Source organism: Strix uralensis, chromosome 20 (assembly GCF_047716275.1).
Source record: "Strix uralensis isolate ZFMK-TIS-50842 chromosome 20, bStrUra1, whole genome shotgun sequence".
In the NCBI taxonomy this organism is placed as follows: domain Eukaryota; kingdom Metazoa; phylum Chordata; class Aves; order Strigiformes; family Strigidae; genus Strix; species Strix uralensis.
The window spans coordinates 8,045,547-8,065,574 of NC_133991.1; the positions used below are offsets into that span (position 1 = coordinate 8,045,547).

Genomic DNA, 20,028 nt, shown 5'->3' on the forward strand with positions numbered 1-20,028 from the left:
TGCTCCCGTTCCCCGCGCCGCCCCCCACCCCGGCCCTCTCCGCCCCACCGGGGGGCATGGCCCAGCGCCGCCCCCACCCCGGGGCTCTGCGGTGCCCCCGGGACCGGCTGTCACGCCCAACCCATCGCCGTCCCCTCTGCCGTCGTATGTCCCCCCTACCCCCGCCGGTGCCCCGGTATCCCACTGGGGCTCTGCCGCCCGACCCCGCGCCTGCCGCCGTCACGGCTGTCCCCGCTGTCCCCGCTGTCCAGAATCGTCCCTGCCGCTCCCCGGGGACCTGCCGTCCCCACCGTCTCCTCCGCTTTTTATCGCCCCCCTCCGCACCCCGGTGTCCCACCGTGGTCCCGCCACACGATCGGGGTCCCGCCACACGGTCAGGGTCCCTGCTGTCCCCTCTGTCCCCTCCGCCCCGGCACGGTCCCTATGGCTCCTCCGGAGTCCCTGTCTCCCCTACGGTGCCCTCCGGCCCTTATCGTCCCGCTCTACCGGGTCCCTGCTATCCCACCGGGGTCACGGATGCCCCACCGGGAGCTCTGCTGTCCCCTTTGCCCCTGCTGTCCCCGCACTCCTTGCCACGGTCCCGACATCCCACGGGGGCCCCGCTGCCCCGGGGCGGTCCCTTCTGCTCCTCGAGGGTCCCTCTCGCCTGCTCCCCTCTGCCCCACCGCGGGTTCCGTTATCCCACCGGGAGCGCTGCTGTCCGCACTGCGCCACCGGGGTCTCTGCTGTCCCCGGGGGGTCCTCGCTGTCTCCCTGGTCCCCCGCCGATCCCGGGGGTCTCCGTTACGCCCGGGTCCCTCCTGCCCCACTCCTCACAGGGACTTGGCTTCTGCCCCGCGGCAGAGCGGAGCGGGGGGACACGACACACGGACCCGCCACCATGACAACGGCCCCGGCGCCCCCGCCCTGTCCTTTTGTTAACGTTGGGGCCGGCAGCTCCGGGGTTGTCAGCACCGGGGGAGGGGATGCGGCGGGCCCACGGTCCCGACGTGAAGGGGAGCAGTCTTGACATGGCAGAGTTTGGCAAAGCCCCGCTGCGCACCCAGGGGCCCGTCGGGACCGTGCTGAGACACACCGGTCCCCGCTGCACCGCCCGTCCCGTCGGGGCCCGCCGGCGCGCTCCCACACTCGATCTTTCGGCCGGCGACTGCTCTGGCCTAGCGCGGGGCTCGCTTAGTGCTGCCTTCCCGCCTTCACGTGCTCCAGAGCCATGGCGGCCTCCGTGAGGGGCGGGAGCGCGGCCCCGGTGCCCGCCGCAGGTGGGCTGAGGCCGGGTCAACGCTGGGTTCCCGGTGTCGGTACCGGGCGCTATTTCGGTTGCCTCGGCGGGGGAGGCCGGGCCGGTGGCGGGGGAGGCCGGGCCGCCACCGGCCCGGCCTCCCCCGCCACCGGCCCGGCCCGGCCCAGCTGGCCCTTTGGCGGTTCGACCGTGGGCCGTGCGGGGAGGGTTTGGTGGCTCATGAGTGCCGGTGTTGGGCTGGAAATAGTGAATAATCCCCCTGCTGTCACTCCCCCGCTGCTCTCCGGCTTCGCCGAGCTGTAGGGGGGCGGTTGCTGGCGGGGGCCGGCTTCAGGATGAGGCTCCCGGGGACGGGCCTGGCTCACCCGCTGCTGTTGCCTTTTCCCCGGTGGGATAATGGGATCCCCTTGATGGGGCAGGAGGGACCCTCGAGGGTGCCCTCGGGGTGCTTGCGGATGAGCCGGGGTGGGGTTATGCTTGGTGTCCCCACGGCTTGGGGGAACCCAACCCCACTTAGAGCATTTCACGTAGTTACAGTGGTGCTTTCTGGGATAAAAAAAAAGGTGTTTTCCCCCCAGAAGTGTCAGCAACCTCCCACCAGCGTGAAGGGCAGAAACGCACCCCCTTCTGCCTGCTTGTCCCTAGGGGTGGTGTGAGGGCAGCGAGGATGCTGGTGACCTGTGAGATACGGGGTGCGCTGCCCTCTCAGTCGCTTCTTTAGGCCACCCCGTTTGTCCTGCAGCCCGAGGCCCCGCACGGCGAGCGGCGCAGCAGATCCCCGAGGAGATCCTCGGTAACGCGGAGCTGCGGGAGGCGGTGGAGGCCTTGCCCCGAAACTACAACTTTGAAATCCCCAAGACCATCTGGCGGATTCGTCAGGCTCAAGCCAAGAAGGGTGAGCACTGGCCCAGGGGATGAGGGGTTTTGGGGCTGCAGCATGTGGTGGGTTGGTGCTGCTGAGCTCTCCGGTGGCGAGGGGACCAGGGTGCAGGGCTGGTGAGTCTGGGGCAGAGATGGTGCTGAGCTGCCTGGCCTGTTTCGGCTCTGTCTTGGCGAGCTCTCTTTCCCTCGAGGTGGGTTAATAGATCTGTATCTCTGGATTATAATCGCATCGGACAGGAGAGGTTGAGCTGCATGGACCTGTCAGCCTGTGAGATGTGTCTGGGATGCTGGCCAAGTCCCTGCTGCTCTCCTCTCGACCTGTGCCTTCCTGCCACGCTGCCGGGGCTGGGCAGGGGGAGCCCCACAACCCCCGGCTCCAGGGGACTGGAGAGGCTGGTTGGAAGCTGGACCAGATCAGATCTGAACCTTTGTCAGGGTCCTTGGGGGGTTACTGTAGCCCTGGCAGGGTGGGGAGTGGCCATGGTGGCCCCGGAGCAGGTGCTGTGGTGCTGCGGGGTGGTGCCAGGTCTGTCCCCCCCTCAGCACGTGCATCCCGCTGTGGCTGAACCAGCTCTCGGTCTGTGACCCTCGAGGGTGCCCTCGGGGTGCTTGCGGATGAGCCGAGGTGGGGTTATGCTTGGTGTCCCCACGGCTTGGGGGAACCCTTCAGGACATGGAGCCTCCCCCTCCATCCCCGGGTGTCACCAACATCCCCATCCTCACTTCACACGCAGGCAGGGGCCACTCATGGGGTTGTGTGGCACCGGGGGCTCTGGGCAGAGCCAGATTTGAATGTTGTGTCCACCTGGAAATGTCTCTGCCTGCTGCCTCCGAGCTGGCAGGAGTTGGCAGGCGTCACGGGGGATGTTTTGGGAGCTGCTGCCTGAGCTGGCCCTGGCTGTGATGCCGAGGGGCCGGCGGCTGCGGGGCTGTCTGATGCGTCCTGGCTGTGGTGCGTGAGGCAGGGCTGCCCATCAGGACGTGGCGAGGCCGCCCAGCCGTGCCACTCTGGCTTTCGTTGCTGTGTTTTGCTGCTTAGCACCTCCTAATTAAATGTAAATATGCGGCTGGGATTTAGGCTTCAGAGCTGGGAGCCGAGCCCATCAGCCAGCCAGCCGTGCTGGGATTTAAAAATCTGCGCGTGCCGAGCCCAGCCAGGGGCTCGTTGCTGGGGGAACGCAGCCTCCCGCCGGGCTGCAGCCAGTCCTGCCTGCACTCTGCCTGCTGTGGGGTTTGGGGGGGCTGGGATGTCATCCCCTGTCCCCATAGTGCCGTGCTGGCAGAGAGTGACCCAGCTGCCTCCTGCCAACACCTCGCTGGGAGAGGCAAAGCTGTTTGCAGGTCTGCTTGTTGGTGGCAGTCTGGGGTTGAGGACAGTCCCAAATGGGCTGGGGGATGCTGGGACCCTGACCTGCCCAGCTCTGCCAGGTCGGGCAGGGGCTGGCAGAGCACATGCAGCTTTGGGCCCTGCCTTGGGAGTAGGGTGAGATTAGTGCAGTTTGGGCCAGGTCTTTACATAACCCCACGCTGGCCAGAGGGCTGGACTTGGCTGCATGGGGATTTCTGTTGGAGTGGGATCTGGGGAGGATGTTTGGATAGATATCGCTGAAGCTGGGATGTCTTGGTGGGATCAGGAAGTGAAAGGACAGTGAGATTAATGGGGCCTCCTCCATTCACCTCCCCTAACATGGTCCCTGCTCCTCCTCACCTCCCTGGAGCAGCTTGTGGGGATCCACGGGGGGCTCCTGGCTGGACCCCAGGCACTGGGGGCCCCAGCTGGGCTGCAGAGACAAAGGGATTGTTTCAAGCTGCGAGGAGGGAGCACACCAGGAAACATCATTCATTGATGAATAAATTCCTGGTAGGCACAATGCTGCGGCGTTGCTGGCCACCCTCCTGAATCGGGGAGAGAAGCGGAGAGGGGAGGTGCAGAGAAGGGCAGCGAGGACGATCAAAGGTTTGGAACAGCTACTGTACAAGGAGAGATTAAATAGATTTAGATCCTTTAGCAGGGAAAGAGGTGAATGAAGGGGGATATGATAGAGGGGTATGGAATTGTGAATGGTGTGGAGAGGCTGAATAGGGGATGATTATTCACTCTTTCTTGTAGCGGGAGAACCAGGGGCACGCGTTTACATTATTAGGAGCAGGTTTAAAATAAACAGAAGAAAGTACCTTTTCCTGTGCAGCACATAATTAAAATCTGGAACTCATTACTGCGGGAAGCAGGAGAGACCAGCAGTGTCAGCGGGTTCAGAAAGCAATGAGGGGTGTGCGCAGGGGCCGGGTGCGGGCAGGGAGAACGGATACGGCCCGGGGCAGGACCACATGCACGCTGGCTGCCACAGCCACCGGTTTTGGCCAATTTGGGGAGGGTCGTTCCTGCCGTTGCCACTCAAGCTGGACACGTTGACCCCAGCCATTGGTGCCCAGGTTCCTGTTTTGGGGTATCCCCTCCAGCCCCTCCTAACCCCGGGGCTGTTTCTCTTCCCAGTGGCCCTGCAGATGCCGGAAGGCCTCCTCATGTTCGCCTGCACCATTGCGGACATCGTTGAGCGGTAAGACGACGGCTTTTCTGCACTTCCCTGCTCGGCTGCGGGGCCTGACAAGGGGGTGGGGGCTGCTGCTGGGAATGGGGTGGCTGCCAGACAGCGCTGCCTGTGCAGGATGAGGCCCGGGGCTACTGCTGAGGGGGGTATGGGGGGCCCCAGCGTGGCTGCCCTCACAGGGACACCTTGGCCACAGCCTGGCCGGCTGCAGGCAACGCCGCTGCTCTGCAGCTGGTCACAGGGACCTGCTGACAGCCCTGGGGACAGGGACCGGCACCGTGCCAGCCTGGCCCTCTCCGCCGCTCTGGCGGGAGCTGCTGAGCTCAGCGTGTCGGGGCCCTCGTCGGGGTGATGGAGCCGGGGAGCAGCCACGTTAATAACTGGCTGACGCCAGCGCGGTGCCTGCACGCTTGCCGCTGCAGCACGGCCAGCGAGGGGAGGGCTGGTGGCCGCGCAGAGCTCCTGCCCTACTCCCCCATGGCCCTGTCCTGTCCCTGCAGCTGTGCTGCCCCGAAAGCAGCATGGAGGTGCTCAGGGGCAGTGTTTCTCCAGCTGGGAGGCCTGAGGCCATGGTGGTGGCCTGGACAGGGTGACTGCAAGCAGCTGCTGCCAGGCAGCCCCTTCCCTGTGGCTCCTCTCCTGATTTTCTGTGCCGCTTGGGATGTGAGGTCGGAGGCGCCGGAGAGGAGCTGGGCTTTGCAGCGGCAGCGGATGCAGGCACCTTGCAGAAATTGGCCATAATCTCCTTACTGCCGAGCGTGCCTCCTTCCCTTCCTCCCCGCCCGCTGGCTTTCTCCCTGCTGCGCCTGCCCCCTCCCCAGCCCCTCTCTGTTTTCGCACAGTGAATTAGTGCTAATAGCACCGCGTGCCTCGTCTGCCATTGGGGTCACGGCACTCATTAGTAAGCTGCCTTCCCAGGGCGAGCAGGCTTGCCTCCCCGCTGCTGCTAGCTGAGCAGCCGCTGCCGTGCCGTGTGGGGAGGCAGCCGTGCCTGCGGGCTTTGTCCCCGCTTTGCTGTCGTTTCCCCCACGGGACCACAGCAGCCCCACGCGCGGGCTGGGTGAGGGAGCAGTGGGAGGGTGGGCGCGGGCAGGGGACGGGTGCGGGGGGCAGAGGGGACGGGTGCGAGTGCGGGCGGCTCCGCGTGGGTTTGTCCCTTTAAGCGGAGCTGCCTCCTCTCTGGCTTTGGCACCCAGCCGCTTTCATGTCTCCGACTTCAAAGGCAGCGGATTAAGGGGCTCTTTTATCTGAATGAAACCTTAAGCCCCACTTCCTGGTGGATGCCGGAGTGCTGGTGGATGCTGGTGGATGCCAGGGTGCTGGCAGCCCCGCTGGACTCACCCTCCCTGCCGCGGGGGGTGCTGGTGTGGGAGATGGGTGCTGGGAGATGGGTGCTGCATGGGGAGAGGTGCCTGGCCAAGAGCAGGGACATGGCAGCACCAGTGGGTTGGTGGTTGGATGGGGGATGGCTTCGAGGCCATATCCTTCCCTCACTGCCACCATGCAGCACCCAGAGACACCTCACTGCCAGTCCCTTGCTGGGAGCACCGGGTGCCCTCCATGATTCTGGCTGGGAACGTGGCTGTGTACCAGCACCGCCGGCTGGAGGATTGTGGCTGTGGGCAGGAGTCCAGCCCTGTCCCCACTCCCTTGGGGACGCTCTTGGGACACGGTTACGTTGCCCGTAGGTGAGGTGTGAATCGGCAGGTGGCCTCGTTAGTGCCTGCCTCTTCCTGTTATTAATATTCATCGCTGGCATTAATGTGGAATTGTGGCTCGGCCGCCGCTCCTGCTGGCCCTCCTCACCCAGCGCTGGGGCCGGACGAGCCTCCGACGTGACGGGAATCGCTGCAGCCGTGTGCTCCAGCGGTAACTGCCGCAGCCAGGCTGGGAACGGGGGCTTGGGGTACTGTCAGCCCCGGGGTTGCATGTCCCCTTCCCACTGCGAACAGAGGGGATGCGAGGGCCAAGTGTGCTGGGGATACCTGTGCCCACAGGGAGCATTGCTCAGCAAGCAGCCCCTCTCCCCAGCCCATCCCTGCAGCCTCCTGGCCCCTCCTTGGGAGTTGGGGTTTGGGGGTGCCAGCAAGCTCCCCCACCCCTGCATGCTCTGGTAATGGCCACAGAGCAGTGCCCGGGGCTGGTGCCCCTGGGGTGATGGTGCCCATCCCCGTGTGTTCCGGCTCCACCGGAGCTGTGTCTGCCGCCACTCAGATGGCTGGAGCTGCCTTTTAATAAAATATTTGTGCTGTGGCCTGGCAGCACTGGGAAGGGCCGAGAGTGGGGACGTGGCCTCGCTCTGCTGCAGCATGGGCGGCTCAGCGAGGACGTGGTGCTGTCTGTGGGTCCATCTGTCCCCGTGCAGGGGGATGGCGGTGTCACCGTGTCCCCCACTGCAGTGTGGGAGTGAGCAAGTCCCCGGGGAGCCCCAGTGAAGGCAAGGAGGAGAGGGGGCCGCGAGGTGGGGACCCCCCCAGTGCCCTGTCCAGGCTTCCCAGCATTGCACTGGTGCTCGCCGAGCCCCGAGGGGCTGCGGGGATGAAGATGTAGCCGAAGTGTCACAGCTGCTGCCTCCGGAAAGGCTGGTGGGGTACTTAGCCTGGAGCCTTTGAAATCGAGAACCTACTTACAGCATTGACCGGCGTGAGGCCCAGTTAATTAGCGTTAATAGGTTTGTCATTATCGAACCTGCGCTGGAGTGAGCGGCCAGCTGCGAGGGGGGGCGGCGGGGCTGGGGTCTGCTGAGCTGGCGGGGCGGCGGGCTGCCGAAACAGCATCACGACGCTCTCGCGGCACCTTCCAAATTGGCTCCGTTTGTCACAGCTGATGTAATTCGGCGGAGGGTAACTCGTGCTGGGGGGCGGCAGCGTGGAGAGGTGCGTGGGGGGAGCTCGGACCGCAGCTCAGGGAGGGGAGCAGCCCCCCAGCCCACCCGCCATCGTGCCAGGGAGGCGGCAGCAGTGCCCCCTGCACCACTGGCTTGTGTGTGGGGGGGGTGCAGCCATGAGCGGACCCCTCCTCTCCCTGCACTGGGGCTGGAGCAGACGGATCAGCTGGGCTCTCAGCTGGGCTTTTGATTCCTTGTTAATAAAGTCAGCTGTCAGGCTTCGCAGCTGCTAATCCCTCCGTCTCCCCGTGCCGCGCCGGGGCAAGCGGCTCCTGCTAATCAGCCGTGGCACAGTGGTGGGGACGGGTGATGGTGGGGGGGGCGCACCTGGGGGTGTCCTGATGCCTGCGCAGGCTGCCCTGCCACGGCCTTAGCACCTCCCAACAGCCCGCTGGCTTTTGAGTATCCACGCAAGGCAGTGCTGGGGGTGCGCAGAGCATGGCGGTGACCATGCTGTGGTGTGCCCAGCAGCGTACGGGGACATTTCAGAGTGACAGGGAAGGTCTTGAATCATCTCTGGTTGAGCAGCAAAGAGTTAAACATCGTGCACCCAGCCCAGCAGCCAGCAGCTGTGGTAGTAAGGACAAAAAGCCTCTGGTGGCAGCAGGTCCCCAGTGCCATGCAGGTTGTCCCCTCCTGGTGCTGGACTGGGGCACCAGGTCCCCTGGCCAGGCAGGTCTGCCATGTGGCACTGAGTGATGTGGCACTGAGCGCCATGGCAAAGCCGGCAGTGTCACTGGGAGGTCCCAAAGAGCCATCCTGGGACTCTAACACAGGTCAGGATCCGGCCTCAGCTGCACAGTGCCATAGCTCTGCCGGCCAGCGCTGCCTTCCCTTCTCCCCTTGTCCTTTAAGCACAACCCGGAGGTGCTGGCAGCGCGGTGCAGCACGCTGTGCAGGGGAATTTAATCACCGTCATTAACTGCACAACAGCATCATTAGGGAGAATGAAGTTCTCACTTCACTGGAGATGTTTAAAACCTCAGCCTGGGCGGTGACGGCGTGGGGGGGGACCAGGCAGGGGGGAGTGTGTGGGGTCTATAGGGCTGTCACCTCCCAGGGCTGGAATGTGCCAGCGCAGGTGCGGTCCCAACACCACATGCCCTGTGCCACCTCCTCGTGTCCCCACAGAGCCCAGGGAGCTGGCACTGGTGGCCAGTGCCATGGCCCGGCCATGAGGAAGAGGGGACGGGCACCATCTCGTGCAGGATGGCTGCGGTGGCTTCGCCACCACCATGTGCTGGGCCTTTGGTTTGCCTTGCATTGGTTTTTTTTGCAGGGCCAGCAAAGCTGGGGTTCCCGTAGGACGTGCCCCTCGGGATGGCAGGGTTGGCCCTGGCACCTCCAGTGAGGACAGAGGGGAAGGTCCCCTCAGGAGAGGGGACCCAGCTGGAGACGGTTGCTCCTGGGGGGCTGTGGGGACACGAATCTCTCCCCGTCCTGACTCACTTGCAGATGCTCTGCGGGGCCCCGCGCCGCCCGCCAGCAGTGATTGCCCAGCTGCAGCGGGGCTCTTCCAGCACCGTTTGCAGTAAAATTGCAAACTCATTATTTTAATTACGTGCAGCCTTCCTGTGCTAATGAAGTTGGGAGTCTGGTAATGGGGCTTGGTAACGGGTTTCTCTGCTAATTAAGCGCATTGTTCTCAGCCGGGGCTGCACTCAGCCCCCACTCCCCAGAACAGAGGCACCCACTTGAACCCATCCCTGGGATGGACTGGGCTTGGGTGCCACAGGGCAGGCAGTGGGTGTAGGGTTTGTGGGGTGATCATGGGGCTCTGCCTTTCCCCCAGGGGACGGAGCGTGGGGTATTTGCGGGGCATAACCCTCTTGCTTATCCCCAGGCGTTTCCTGGCAGGAAGGTGACACCACACCACAGTGTGACTGTGCTGTGAAGTCACACGCAGGCGAGGCAGGTGGCTGTGAAGCAAGGACCACCCCGCTCCAGGTCCCCATCCCCAGCGGGACACACAGGCACCCCAGCATCTCGATGCCAGCTCCATCCTCCAGCAGCCTCACAGTGCCAGGCCCGGCCACTTTCAGCTCAGTCCCTGCAGTCCCCTCCCTGCCCAGGGCTGCTGGAACCAGGCGCGATGGATGTGCCGGGGCTGCAGACTCCTCTCCGCCAGGGAGAGCGGCTCTGCTTTACGGGGTGAGGACCAGCACGGTATCATTCACACATTACTGCGATGTCAGGGGACCCCACGCTCCTGCCAGAAGCAAATGCTCTCATTTATTTGTCGAGGGGCCAGGATAAATCAGAGCTGCTCCAGCCCAGCGCCTGCACTTGGGTGGCGGGGAGCAGCTGCCCTGAGCTTGAGGACGTGCTGGCCCTGTGCGTGCCTGTCTGTCCCAACATTTTCAGCCCCCAAACTTGTCCCCAGGTCACTGGCCCCATGCTTGCCAGGGAAGAACAGGGCTGGGAGTGTCCGGGGGGTCCCAGCAGTTGGGATGGGGGCCAGGACGTGGCCTGCCAGGGCGCGCATCCTGCCAGTGCTGAGCATGGCACTTTATAAATGGGATTTTGGGAGCCATCTGTTTAAAGGAGGATATAATGAATTAGGGGGAGATGAGAAAAATGCTAAGGCCGGACGGTTTTTCAGAATGAGCTGGGGTTTGCGGGACGTAAAAGATGAATAACCTCCCCACGTGTTCAATATTCATGAGCTCCCAGCTGTAGTGAGCGGCTCAGCGCTGGGTGGGGACAGCCCCGTCACTGCATCTTCCCTGCCAGCACGCCACTGGGACCCGTCCGCAGCTGTGATGAGTTGCAGGGACACGAAACACCCTCAAGGACACTCCCGTGGCTGCCCCTCGCCTGCATCCCAGTCCGGTCCGGTTGGCGAGCAGCTCCCCGACCTGCGTCGGAGGCAGGTGGCTGCTAATTGACGTTTCCTTCCTCTGTAGTTTGATGAAAGGCTCCAGCGACACCGAACTGATTAAAACATCAAGGGGAGGCCCCTGTACTTGCCTTTGATTTGTCTCGGGAGATGATTGCTGCTCCGCTCAACCGTCCAGCCCAGCCGGCGTGGGTGACCCCGGTGCGTGCCGTCCTGGTGCCTCTGTGCCTCTCCTGCTGGCGCTGCCGGGCTGCTGGTACCCTTCCAGCCTTGCTGGCCGCAACGGCAGCACCATTGGGCTCCCTCCTCACAAGCATCATCCTGTGGCCTCTTTGCTCCTTGCTCGGCCGTGGCCGAGCGGGACAGTTCCCCGTGACCGGGACAGGGCTCAGCCCCCTCTCCCCTGCCTGCAGGTCGATGGCCTCATACTGCCAGCTGCAGCCCCGCGCGCTGGGCAAGGGCCATGGGTGCCTCCGCCAGCCTCTGCCCTCCTCCCTCCACCGTTGCTATTTCACTTTCTTGCTCTTCACCCCCAGGGACTTTCTCTGGGGTTTGGGCCAATTTGCATACATTTTAATCTATAAAAAATTAAGCGGCGCTGGCTGCTGCTCTGAGTCAGACCTCCCCGTCCTGAATCTTAAGGAGCTGAATAATTTTCCACTTTTGCTGAGATGTGTGGAGTCTGATTCATGTTCATCTCATCACCTCTCATTAGAGGAGGGGGCTGGGGGCTCAGTGGGGTGGGGGAGAGTCTTCTCGAACCTTCGCCGGCAGCCCCCAGCCCCACAGTGCGGCCAGGCAGGCAGCGGAGGAGCCGTCCTCCCATCCGGGCCACGCTGGCAGCGAGGGAGCGCACCATTTGGGTGCTGGCAGGATCTGATCCATCTTCTGACAGTCCCCAACTACATCCCCAGCCCCTGGGACACTGTGGGGAGCAGGAGATGTCTGGGCTGAATGCGGGAGGTGGGGATGGCTTTGCCCCCTCTCTGGGGATGCTCTGGCAGAGCTGCTCCCCTGTCCCCCTCCCTGGGCGCTGACGGATGGGCCGGAGCTGTTAATATTCAGCACGCTCCGCCATTTCTCCACCTTCTGCCATCTGCCCAGCTCTGCCCACCATTTCTATTCTTGCCGACGACGTAACGCTCCCTGCCTGGCGCTCGGGGGGGAGCGTGCGGGACCCTGGTCCCCAGCCAGCACCAGTGGGGGGGTGATGCTGTGCTGGGGCACCCTCCTCCCCCGGCTCCTTTGCCCCAGCCCCACACCAGTGACTGGGGGGTCCCACTGGCACTGAGCTACAGCCACGCTGGTGTGAGGCGTAAATAAGGAATTAGCATCTGGTTTAAGCCGCCCCTCCAGGCGCGGGGCTTTGTCATCGCGATACCTGCTTTCATCCGTAAACTACCACGGCAGCTCCCCGGGAAGGCAGCCAAGCTAATAATCCCCCGAAATGGTGCAATAAAATACCCAGAAAGGTGGTGCCTTTAAATCATGCCAGAGCCCCAGCTTTGCCACCCGGTACCGGTGTGTACCCCTCCGCTGGCCAGTGGGTGCCGGGTGGGCTCGGGCTGGAGTGCCGGGATGCTGGAGCAGGGATGGGGGACAGCACCAGCATTTCCTTGCCAAGTGCTCCCTAAGCACCATCCACTCCTGGAGCACACCCGGCTTGGCCAGACTGACACGGGTGGGTGACGCAGCCAGGTACGGACTGGGGTGCACCAGCTCACACGGTGCCCGGGCACGGGGGGACGGTGTCTCGGTCAGCCTGGCTGGCACAGCTGGGGATGCCAGGGCGGCTGTTCTGCCCATCCCAGTGGCTCTGGTCCCCAGGGCCGGCTGGTGAGAGCAGCGGCACCACGCTGCGCCGGGTCTCCCTCTGCTCCTCTCCCCACTGGAGCATTAGGAAGCTGGCAGCGTATTGTTTGATGAGCGGATAATCCGCTGAATTGCAAACAGCTTTACCCAATTGAAGAGGCGGATTACCGCTCTCCAGCTTAATCATGTTGACATCTCGGAGAGTAGCCAGTGCTTGTCCTCTTCAGCGCGTGGCGAGGGGCTCAATGGCAGTGTGGGGTCCCCCCATAGCGGTGTGCCACGGAGCTGGGGGACAGAACGTGAGCTGCGGTGACGGCAGACAGCCGTGACCCTGACTGTTGTGCTTCCCTGCAGGTTCACGGATGCGGAGGCGGTGGTGATGGGCGACGTGACCTATGGCGCGTGCTGCGTGGACGACTACACAGCCCGGGCCCTGGGCGCTGACTTCTTGGTGCACTACGGACACAGCTGCCTGAGTAGGTGACACTCGGCCCCGGGGCGCTGCCGAGGCAGCCGTGCGTGGCACTGCGGAGCTGTGCTGCTGCCACCGTGCCGTGCTGAGCGGCTCCCCGCGCTGCTCGATGCCAGCTCGGAGACTTAGTGGCAAGGGCTAATCCCTTCCCGAAGGGATTTCTGTTCTCCAGCCTCGGTTGCTGGCTTTGGATGGAGCCAGGCTGGCTGGGTGGCTGCCCACGGGCAGGATTTTGGGGGCAGCAGGGCATGCTTGTCCTGCTCATCCCATGAGCTGCTGCAGCGCCCAAATCGCAGCCCTGTGCCCAAGAGCAGAGCAGCAAGGTTGTGGCTTGGCAGGACCCCACTTGCCCGGGAGCCACTGCTCTCACCCCCCCACCCTGCAGCTGTGGGCTTTGGGGGATTAATTCGGGAGCACGGCAGAGGGGAGCGATGGCCTGGGGGTTCCACTCACCCCGGGGCCGGCGCGGGGCCGGGGAAGGCAGCTTTGCAGGTGCAGCGCAGGCTGGGCGGGGAAGGGAGGAGGAGGCTGTGTGCTCCCCAGGCGGACCGTACTCTGGATCCAGTTGCCATGGAAACTGCGCTGCTGTCCCAGATGCTGCTAACTTTGAAGTCCACCCAGGATGGAATCAGCCCAAAAATAACAATAAGACGCTCTGGGTTTTAAGGTGGATCGGCAGAATTGCTGTAGCAGGCATGTGCATCCCTGCCGCTGCCACGCTCCCGGCATCTGGCAGCCCTCCTGGAGGTTTATGGGGCCGTATAAATGGGTTTGAAGAATTGCGTCAGGCTCCGTATGAAATACTGACTCCCCAGTTGAGAACTCTGTCCTGAAAGCCACGTCGGCGTGAGCATTCGAGGTGATAAATATCTGTGCTAGGTGCTTTGTTACAGAAGGAGGGTTATGGGCACCACTGGAACAGGGAATATAAAACCCCTGGTTTGTAGCCTGCTGTTCATGAATGAGCAGCAGGAAGGGGAGGAAGGGGCCGTATCCAGTACAGGAGTCAGGCTGCTCTGAGGGACAGGAGTCACAACTGGAGCTGCTCCCTGCAGGGACCGCAGGCACTGGCTAGGCTGCCTGTCACCAGCCCAGCGCCATCCGCTGCTCGTGGCCACGTGGACCTTGCCTGCACTGGGCAGGATGGGTCACAGGGCACCCTGGGGTGCCCGCAGGGTGCTGAGAGGGTGCTGGGCACCTTTCGGGCTGCCCACGGTGCTCCCATCACCAGTGTGGCCGACAGCAGGGCGCATGCACTTGCCCTCTCCCTCCTGGCCCCATGTGCCCTGCGGGAGGGAGTAATTTGCACTTAATTGTGATCAGGTGAAGAGCACCAAAATGGGAAGTGAACGCGGAGCTGTGGATCGATGTGGACTCTGTGTACTTTAATTATTCACTTAATTGTGGTGACACAGGCTTCTTAGCACCGGGGGTAATTAGATTTGTGTTCATTGATTCCCCAGGCTGCCATTATCTGGAGAGAAACGAGCGGGTGCTCTCTGTGGCTCCCATCTGCACCCCTTGCCCAGGGTGCCAGCACTGGCAGAGGGGTGGCACAGCCCACCCTGGCCTGCCCGCACCGGGGTGGTTGGGGTGCAGGGAGCCCTGCCAACATGCTTTATCCCCTGACTGCAGGCAGCAGCAGCTGCGGGCTCACCGGGCCCTCACACTCACACCCTCTCTTTTCCTCTCACCAGTTCCCATTGACGCCACGCAGGGGCTGAAGATGCTCTATGTGTTCGTGGACATAAAGATCGACACGTCCCATTTCCTCGAGACCATTCGCTTCAACTTCACAGCGGGCACCTCCCTGGCCCTCGTCAGCACCATCCAGTTCGTCTCCACGGTGCAGGTGAGATGGGGACCCCCAGCAGTGCAGGATGCAGGATGGGCTTGTGTCCCCCCGACCTTGGCCCCGGCTCTGAGGCTGGAGCAGCTGCCCTGGGGTGCTGGTGGTAACGGTTCCCCTCTGACGAGTCGCTGCGATAATATGCTGCTGCCATAATGTTGATCAAGTACTTTATAATAACTCTGATCAATGTTTCATGGCGGCACCCCTCCCTGGCTCCCCCGGGAGCTGCTCTGTAAATGTCAGGGCAGGCAGTGGAGCACTTGGCATTTTGATGCAGTGCTGGCAGCGGCAGGGGAAGCTCCGGCGGGTCTGTCTGTCTGCCCCTGAACGGCCGGCTGGGCAGTATGGGAGGAGATGGATGAGCCTCTTGAGCCATGTCTATCTAAACACTGGGCTATTGAAGCGTTCAGCGTTTCCCCTTGTCTTTTAATTGATACGTTGGCTGAGCCTCGCAGAGCATCTCGGCTGTGCGGGGGGCTGTTGCCCTCCGTGATGGTGCCACCCCGAGCAGTCCGGCTCCCCTCCGCTCCCGCTGTGCTGGGGCAAAACAGCACAACCATTGTTGCTGGTGCCCCATGGAGCTGGGACTGCCAGTGCTGGGGTGTCCCCAAAGGTGCCCCGCAGTGCTGGGGACCACCGGCCTCAGCCACGCTCTGTGCCACAGTCTGTCCCTGCTGACCCCACGTCTCCCACAGGCAGCGTCACAGGAGCTGCGCTCCCAGTACAAGGTGTGTGTGCCCCAGTGCAAACCACTGTCCCCAGGGGAGATCCTGGGCTGCACATCGCCCCGGCTTGCCCAGGACACGGATGCCATCGTGTAAGTACTCAGGGTCCTCCAGGACCCTCCTGCCTGGCCCAGGCTGCCTGCCCTGCCTGTGCCCCCTGCCCAGCCGTGGGGCGGTTCTGGGGGGCGGCAGTGGGACGTCCGCAGGCTGTCCCCTCCTGTTCCCTGTGCTGTTTGGAGTGGCGTGTGCTCGTAGCACAGAGGAAATAATTGAGTCGTATATCAGAATAGATAATAGATGGAAGGGCGGGTGGATAATTGGAAAAGACAAATGGCCGGGGCCCAACATCACAGCAACATTAATTTTATTTAAGGACAGCAAATTAGAGGGAGCACTTCGCTTCCTATCACCTAATTATTTTAGGTAATGGAAATGCTTAATGTACTGTGAATACAGTGCGCAGCAGAATAAATAAATACAAGGACCCCACCCTTGGGGGGAGCCGGGGAGCCCAGGTGTGGGTTCAGGCCCCGGCGAGCCCCTTCTCTCGCCCACCCTGCCGGGAGCCAACAGTGCCGGCGCCTTTCTGAGCGTGGCTGTGTGGGGAGCTGGGCTCGCGATTGCCAGGCACGGGGTTGGGGGGGCTCCAGCTTTTCCAGCTTCACCCTAAGCCACACCAGTGCTGGGGGAGTGGTGCTGCTTTCCGTCTCTCCCCAAGCGCGTCAGGAGCAGGCAGGGGCGGCCGGGCTGGCACCGCATCGGCGAGAGTGGGGCCTTCCTGCGGTGCGGTACCCACCAGCCACCCGCGCAGGTGCACGCAGCTGGCATACCTGCGTCCTCCCTGCGTTATTATTTTCTTCTTTCCCCCGTCTCTGGGGCTAACTTTTGCAGACAAATTAGCTTTGATCTCCCAAAATGTCATTCTCCAATTAAGGGCAAAATCTAGTCAAGTTTTACGTCTGAATTCATTTTCCAAGCCCTCACTCCATTAGGGCAGCTGAATGAAAGGCTTTGAAATGTAATTGCTGACTTGAAATCCGATTAGAAATGGAAGCAGCAACGTCTAGAACCAGCCGTTGAGATGGAGCGAGCTCCCAGCCACCCCATGCTGGCGTGGGCATCCCTCCTGGCCCCGAGCATGGCTGCCTCTCCCACCCCGGCGTGCCAGGGGTGCTGCACGGAGCCGGGGAGCCCTGGCTGTGCCCACTGCCCCTGGGTCCTAGCGTGGGAGCTTGGATTCCTGGCATCTCCACGCAGTGTGGCTTGGGAAGCGGGCGGGCACATGGATGGGTGCCGCTGTTTCCCACGTGCCGTAGCTCTCCCTCCTCTCTTGGCAGGTATTTGGGCGACGGGCGCTTCCACCTGGAGTCCATCATGATCGCCAACCCAGGGATACCTGCCTACAGGTACGGGCAGCCTGCAGGCACCCGCTCTGGTCTGAAACAGCCCCACGGTGGGGAGCACCCCGGCTCCCCCAGCATGCCGGGGATCAGCTGTGCACCCCAGGAGCACCCCACACCCCAGGGCCAGGCAGGCAGCTGCCTGCAGCGGGTACAGGCAGGAGAGAGGCCACAGGGTGGGTGAAGAGATGCGCGGGGGAGATGAACGCCAGCCATTTACTCTGGCTGAATATAAACATTTTGACAAGTACCTGTGAAAGCTTGTGGAGGTGCAGCCATTAAAGCCCGGCTGCTGCAGGCAGAGGCCATAAAGCGCGATGATGAGGCCGCTGAAAGCAGATGAAATATCAAGAGTGAAAGGCTGGGCCCATTTGGCGAAATCTGAATTTCTTAGTAGGTCGTTTGTTACTAACGGGAGGCGCACGTCAGGTTTATGGCGCTGGTGAAGCTGCCGAAACCGAGTGGGATTTGATTAAAATTCTCCTCGTCAAACAAAGCAACAAATCAAATATTTCTTCATAATTGATGAGCCGGGACAGGGGGGAGCTGAGTGCGAAGCTGCGTGCAGAGCCCAGGCTGTGCCGGGTGTTGGGAGCTGCAGTGGGACACTCGCCTTGTCCTTGTCCCTTCTCTGCAGCCTAACGAGCCGGCTGGGCCCTGCATCGGCCATGGGGGGAGATGCTGTGGGAGGCAATTAGTGCTAATGAAGGATGGGCATAATTTGGGGCCAGGATGGAGTGGGGCAGGTGGAGGGGTGTGTGTGAGCTGGGCTCTTGCTTTGCAGGTATGATCCCTACAGCAAGGTCTTCTCCCAGGAGCACTATGGCCACGAGCGCATGCGCCGCGCTCGGCAGGACGCCATCCGCGCTGCCGCCGGTGCCCGCTGCTGGGGGCTCATCTTGGGCACGTTGGGTCGCCAGGGCTCCCCTGGCATCTTGCAGGTACCAACCCCCTCCCCGTAGCCCCCTCCCAGACACCAGGCGCTGCTCCTGGGGAGGGGGAAGGACCGGTGAGCCATTGGCACAGTGGTCTCGCTGCCGGGTTGAGGGTGGACCCAGCACTGCTGGTAGCCCATTGGTTGCTGCTGGATGGGGTCTGCGTGCCCCCGAGCTGAGCCAGCAGGGCAATTAGCAGCAGATGAGGGAGGCTGGACAAGGACTCATTAAACCTGCTCCTCGCTGGGGAGAGCTGGCCAGCCCTGAAGACCCCCCCAGCACAGGCAGCTTGGCAATTAATTCCCTGGGTTTGTTTTAATTAGATGAACTTCGGATCAGGTTTGCTGTCCCTGCTCGGCCACCGTGCTGGCACTTACTGCACCCCAGCCAGGCAAGCGGAGCAGGACCACTGTCCTTCCCCACGGGATTGGGGTGCCCTGAGCACGGTGGCCCCACTCACACCGAGAAATTTTGGGGGAGCCACAGATGAGATTTGGGGCAGTGCAGGGAGCAGTGGGCAGAGCAGGGTGGTGAGATCCCAGCAGCTGCTGTTCCGCAGCGGGCAGGACACAGGCATGGCTGGGGTTGGCTGGGCAGGGCGCAGTTAGTGCCGGCTCGGGAGGACAAGGACATCCCTGGCCCCTCATGGGCCCCTCTCCTCCTCCTGCAGCCTCCGGCCATGGCCAGCCCATGGCAAGGCAGTGTCCCAGGGAAGGCAGCCGCTAACGAGAACAGATTGTTGTCATTGAGCGGTAATTACTTCATTAGGCTGAGGCACACGCTGGGGAGAGCTGGGTTCGAACCAGAGCCATGGTCACCATCCCTATCCCTGTGCCTGGCCTGCGACTGCCGAGGGGACGTGGCTGTGGGGCAGAGCTGGGACCCACAGAGGGTCTGATGGCCAGGAAGGGGCTGTGGGCAGAGCTTGGGGCGCTTGCCCACGGCATCTGTCTGGGCTCCCCTAACCCCCCCGAATGCCTTTTCCTGCTGCAGCACCTGGAGTCACGTCTCCATGCCCTGGGCCGGCCCTTCGTGCGGGTGCTGCTGTCCGAGATCTTCCCCAGCAAGCTGCAGCTCTTCCCTGACGTGGACACGTGAGTGCTGCTGCCCCTGCCTCCAGCCCCCTGTGCTGGGGTCCCCAGGGTGACCCCTCCCTGTCCAGGCCTCTGATTCCTGCTGGAAGCCATCCCTGCCACGTCTGTCCTGCTGTCACCTGGGCCCACAGGGCAGGGAGGGGACATGGGTGTCCTTGGCAGGGCGGTTCTGGCACAGTAGGGACCTCACTCCCTGCCCACTCCGCTTCCTTCTTGGGGGGGCTGCTGCGGGGCCTCATTGTGGCTTTTTCTCCACAAAATGCTTGTCCCCATCTGTTGCCATGTGTTTGTTTCCCTTTCAGGTGGGTGCAGGTAGCCTGTCCCCGACTCTCCATCGACTGGGGAGAAGCCTTCAGCAAGCCGCTGCTGACACCCTACGAGGTGAGCACCCATCTCCCATTTTGGGGGGACCAGCCGTGGCTTGGGGTGATGTGCCAGAGCCTCCCACAGAGCTGCGAGCCACCAGGACAGGGACATCCCTGCAGCTGGGCAGCGTCCCCTCCACAACTTGTCTGTGCATAGCGGGTGTGCCGCTGGGATTTCTGATCTTTCGTGAAACCAGTGGGATTCCTGGCGCCGGGTGCCGCTCGGGGCCTCAGCTCCTCGTCCCCTCCGCAGGCTGCGGTGGCTCTCCGGGACGTCGAGTGGCAGCAGCCTTACCCCATGGACTTCTACGCCAGCCAGTCTCTGGGGCCGTGGACAGTGAACCACGCCGGCACACAGCCCCCACGCCACGGCCGGCCGGCTCAGGTGGGCAGCGCGGCATCACTGGGGCGCGGGGTGTCACCGGGGCAGCGGGTCCCCACTCCGTCCCTTCGCTCGTGGTGGCCGTGGGATGGGGGATGGGGGACGGGGGAGCGCCCAGTGCAGGTGCTGTTCGGTGCCCGGTGCCACGTGCCAAAAGCGCCACCCTGTGGCTTCGTTCCCGGTGATCAGTAACGGGGCCGGTGCCAGCCCGCCTGGGGACGGGGGGGGCACACACACGAGTGTCCCCCCCCACTGCCAGCCCTCACCGGGGTGAGCGCCCGCCTAGCCCCGTGGCTCCCCGGGAGGGGGATCCCCCCACCGGCCGTGCCCCGTGGGGTGCTGGGGGCTGAGCACGGGCGGCTCATCACAGGTCAGGCAGGGGCTGGGGCCCCATCCTGACCCCCCCTCCCCTCTGCTGCAGGGGAAGCCGCCCGCGCTCCCCACCCCGGCGGAGGGTGAGGAGAGACTGAGCACCGGCGGCCCTGCAGCCTCGTGAGCGCAGCCTGCACCCTGTCCTGCTGCCGCCACGCTCCGGGACCTGGCGTGGGCGCAGGCAGGGGGGCACCAGCAGCCGCCCCACCCCCGAGGGTAAGC

The 20,028-nt window shown here is 63.3% G+C and overlaps 1 protein-coding gene across 2 annotated transcripts; it reads left to right on the top strand.

The window, feature by feature from the left end:
* The first annotated feature begins 1,196 nt into the window (after positions 1 to 1,196).
* DPH1 (diphthamide biosynthesis 1) lies at positions 1,197 to 20,019 on the top strand. 2 transcript variants are annotated; one of them, XM_074890304.1, is made up of 12 exons: positions 1,197 to 1,259; positions 1,983 to 2,135; positions 4,617 to 4,680; positions 12,564 to 12,685; positions 14,379 to 14,533; positions 15,229 to 15,350; positions 16,596 to 16,664; positions 17,443 to 17,599; positions 18,587 to 18,687; positions 18,990 to 19,068; positions 19,250 to 19,437; positions 19,856 to 20,019. In XM_074890304.1, the coding sequence occupies exons 1-11, from the start codon at positions 1,211 to 1,213 to the stop codon at positions 19,391 to 19,393; spliced, it is 1,215 nt and encodes a 404-aa protein (XP_074746405.1). In that variant the 5' UTR covers positions 1,197 to 1,210; the 3' UTR covers positions 19,394 to 19,437; positions 19,856 to 20,019. The 2 variants fall into 2 exon arrangements, with proteins under 2 accessions (XP_074746405.1, XP_074746404.1); XM_074890303.1 differs by having other exon boundaries at positions 19,306 to 19,437.
* Positions 20,020 to 20,028: the final 9 nt, after the last annotated feature.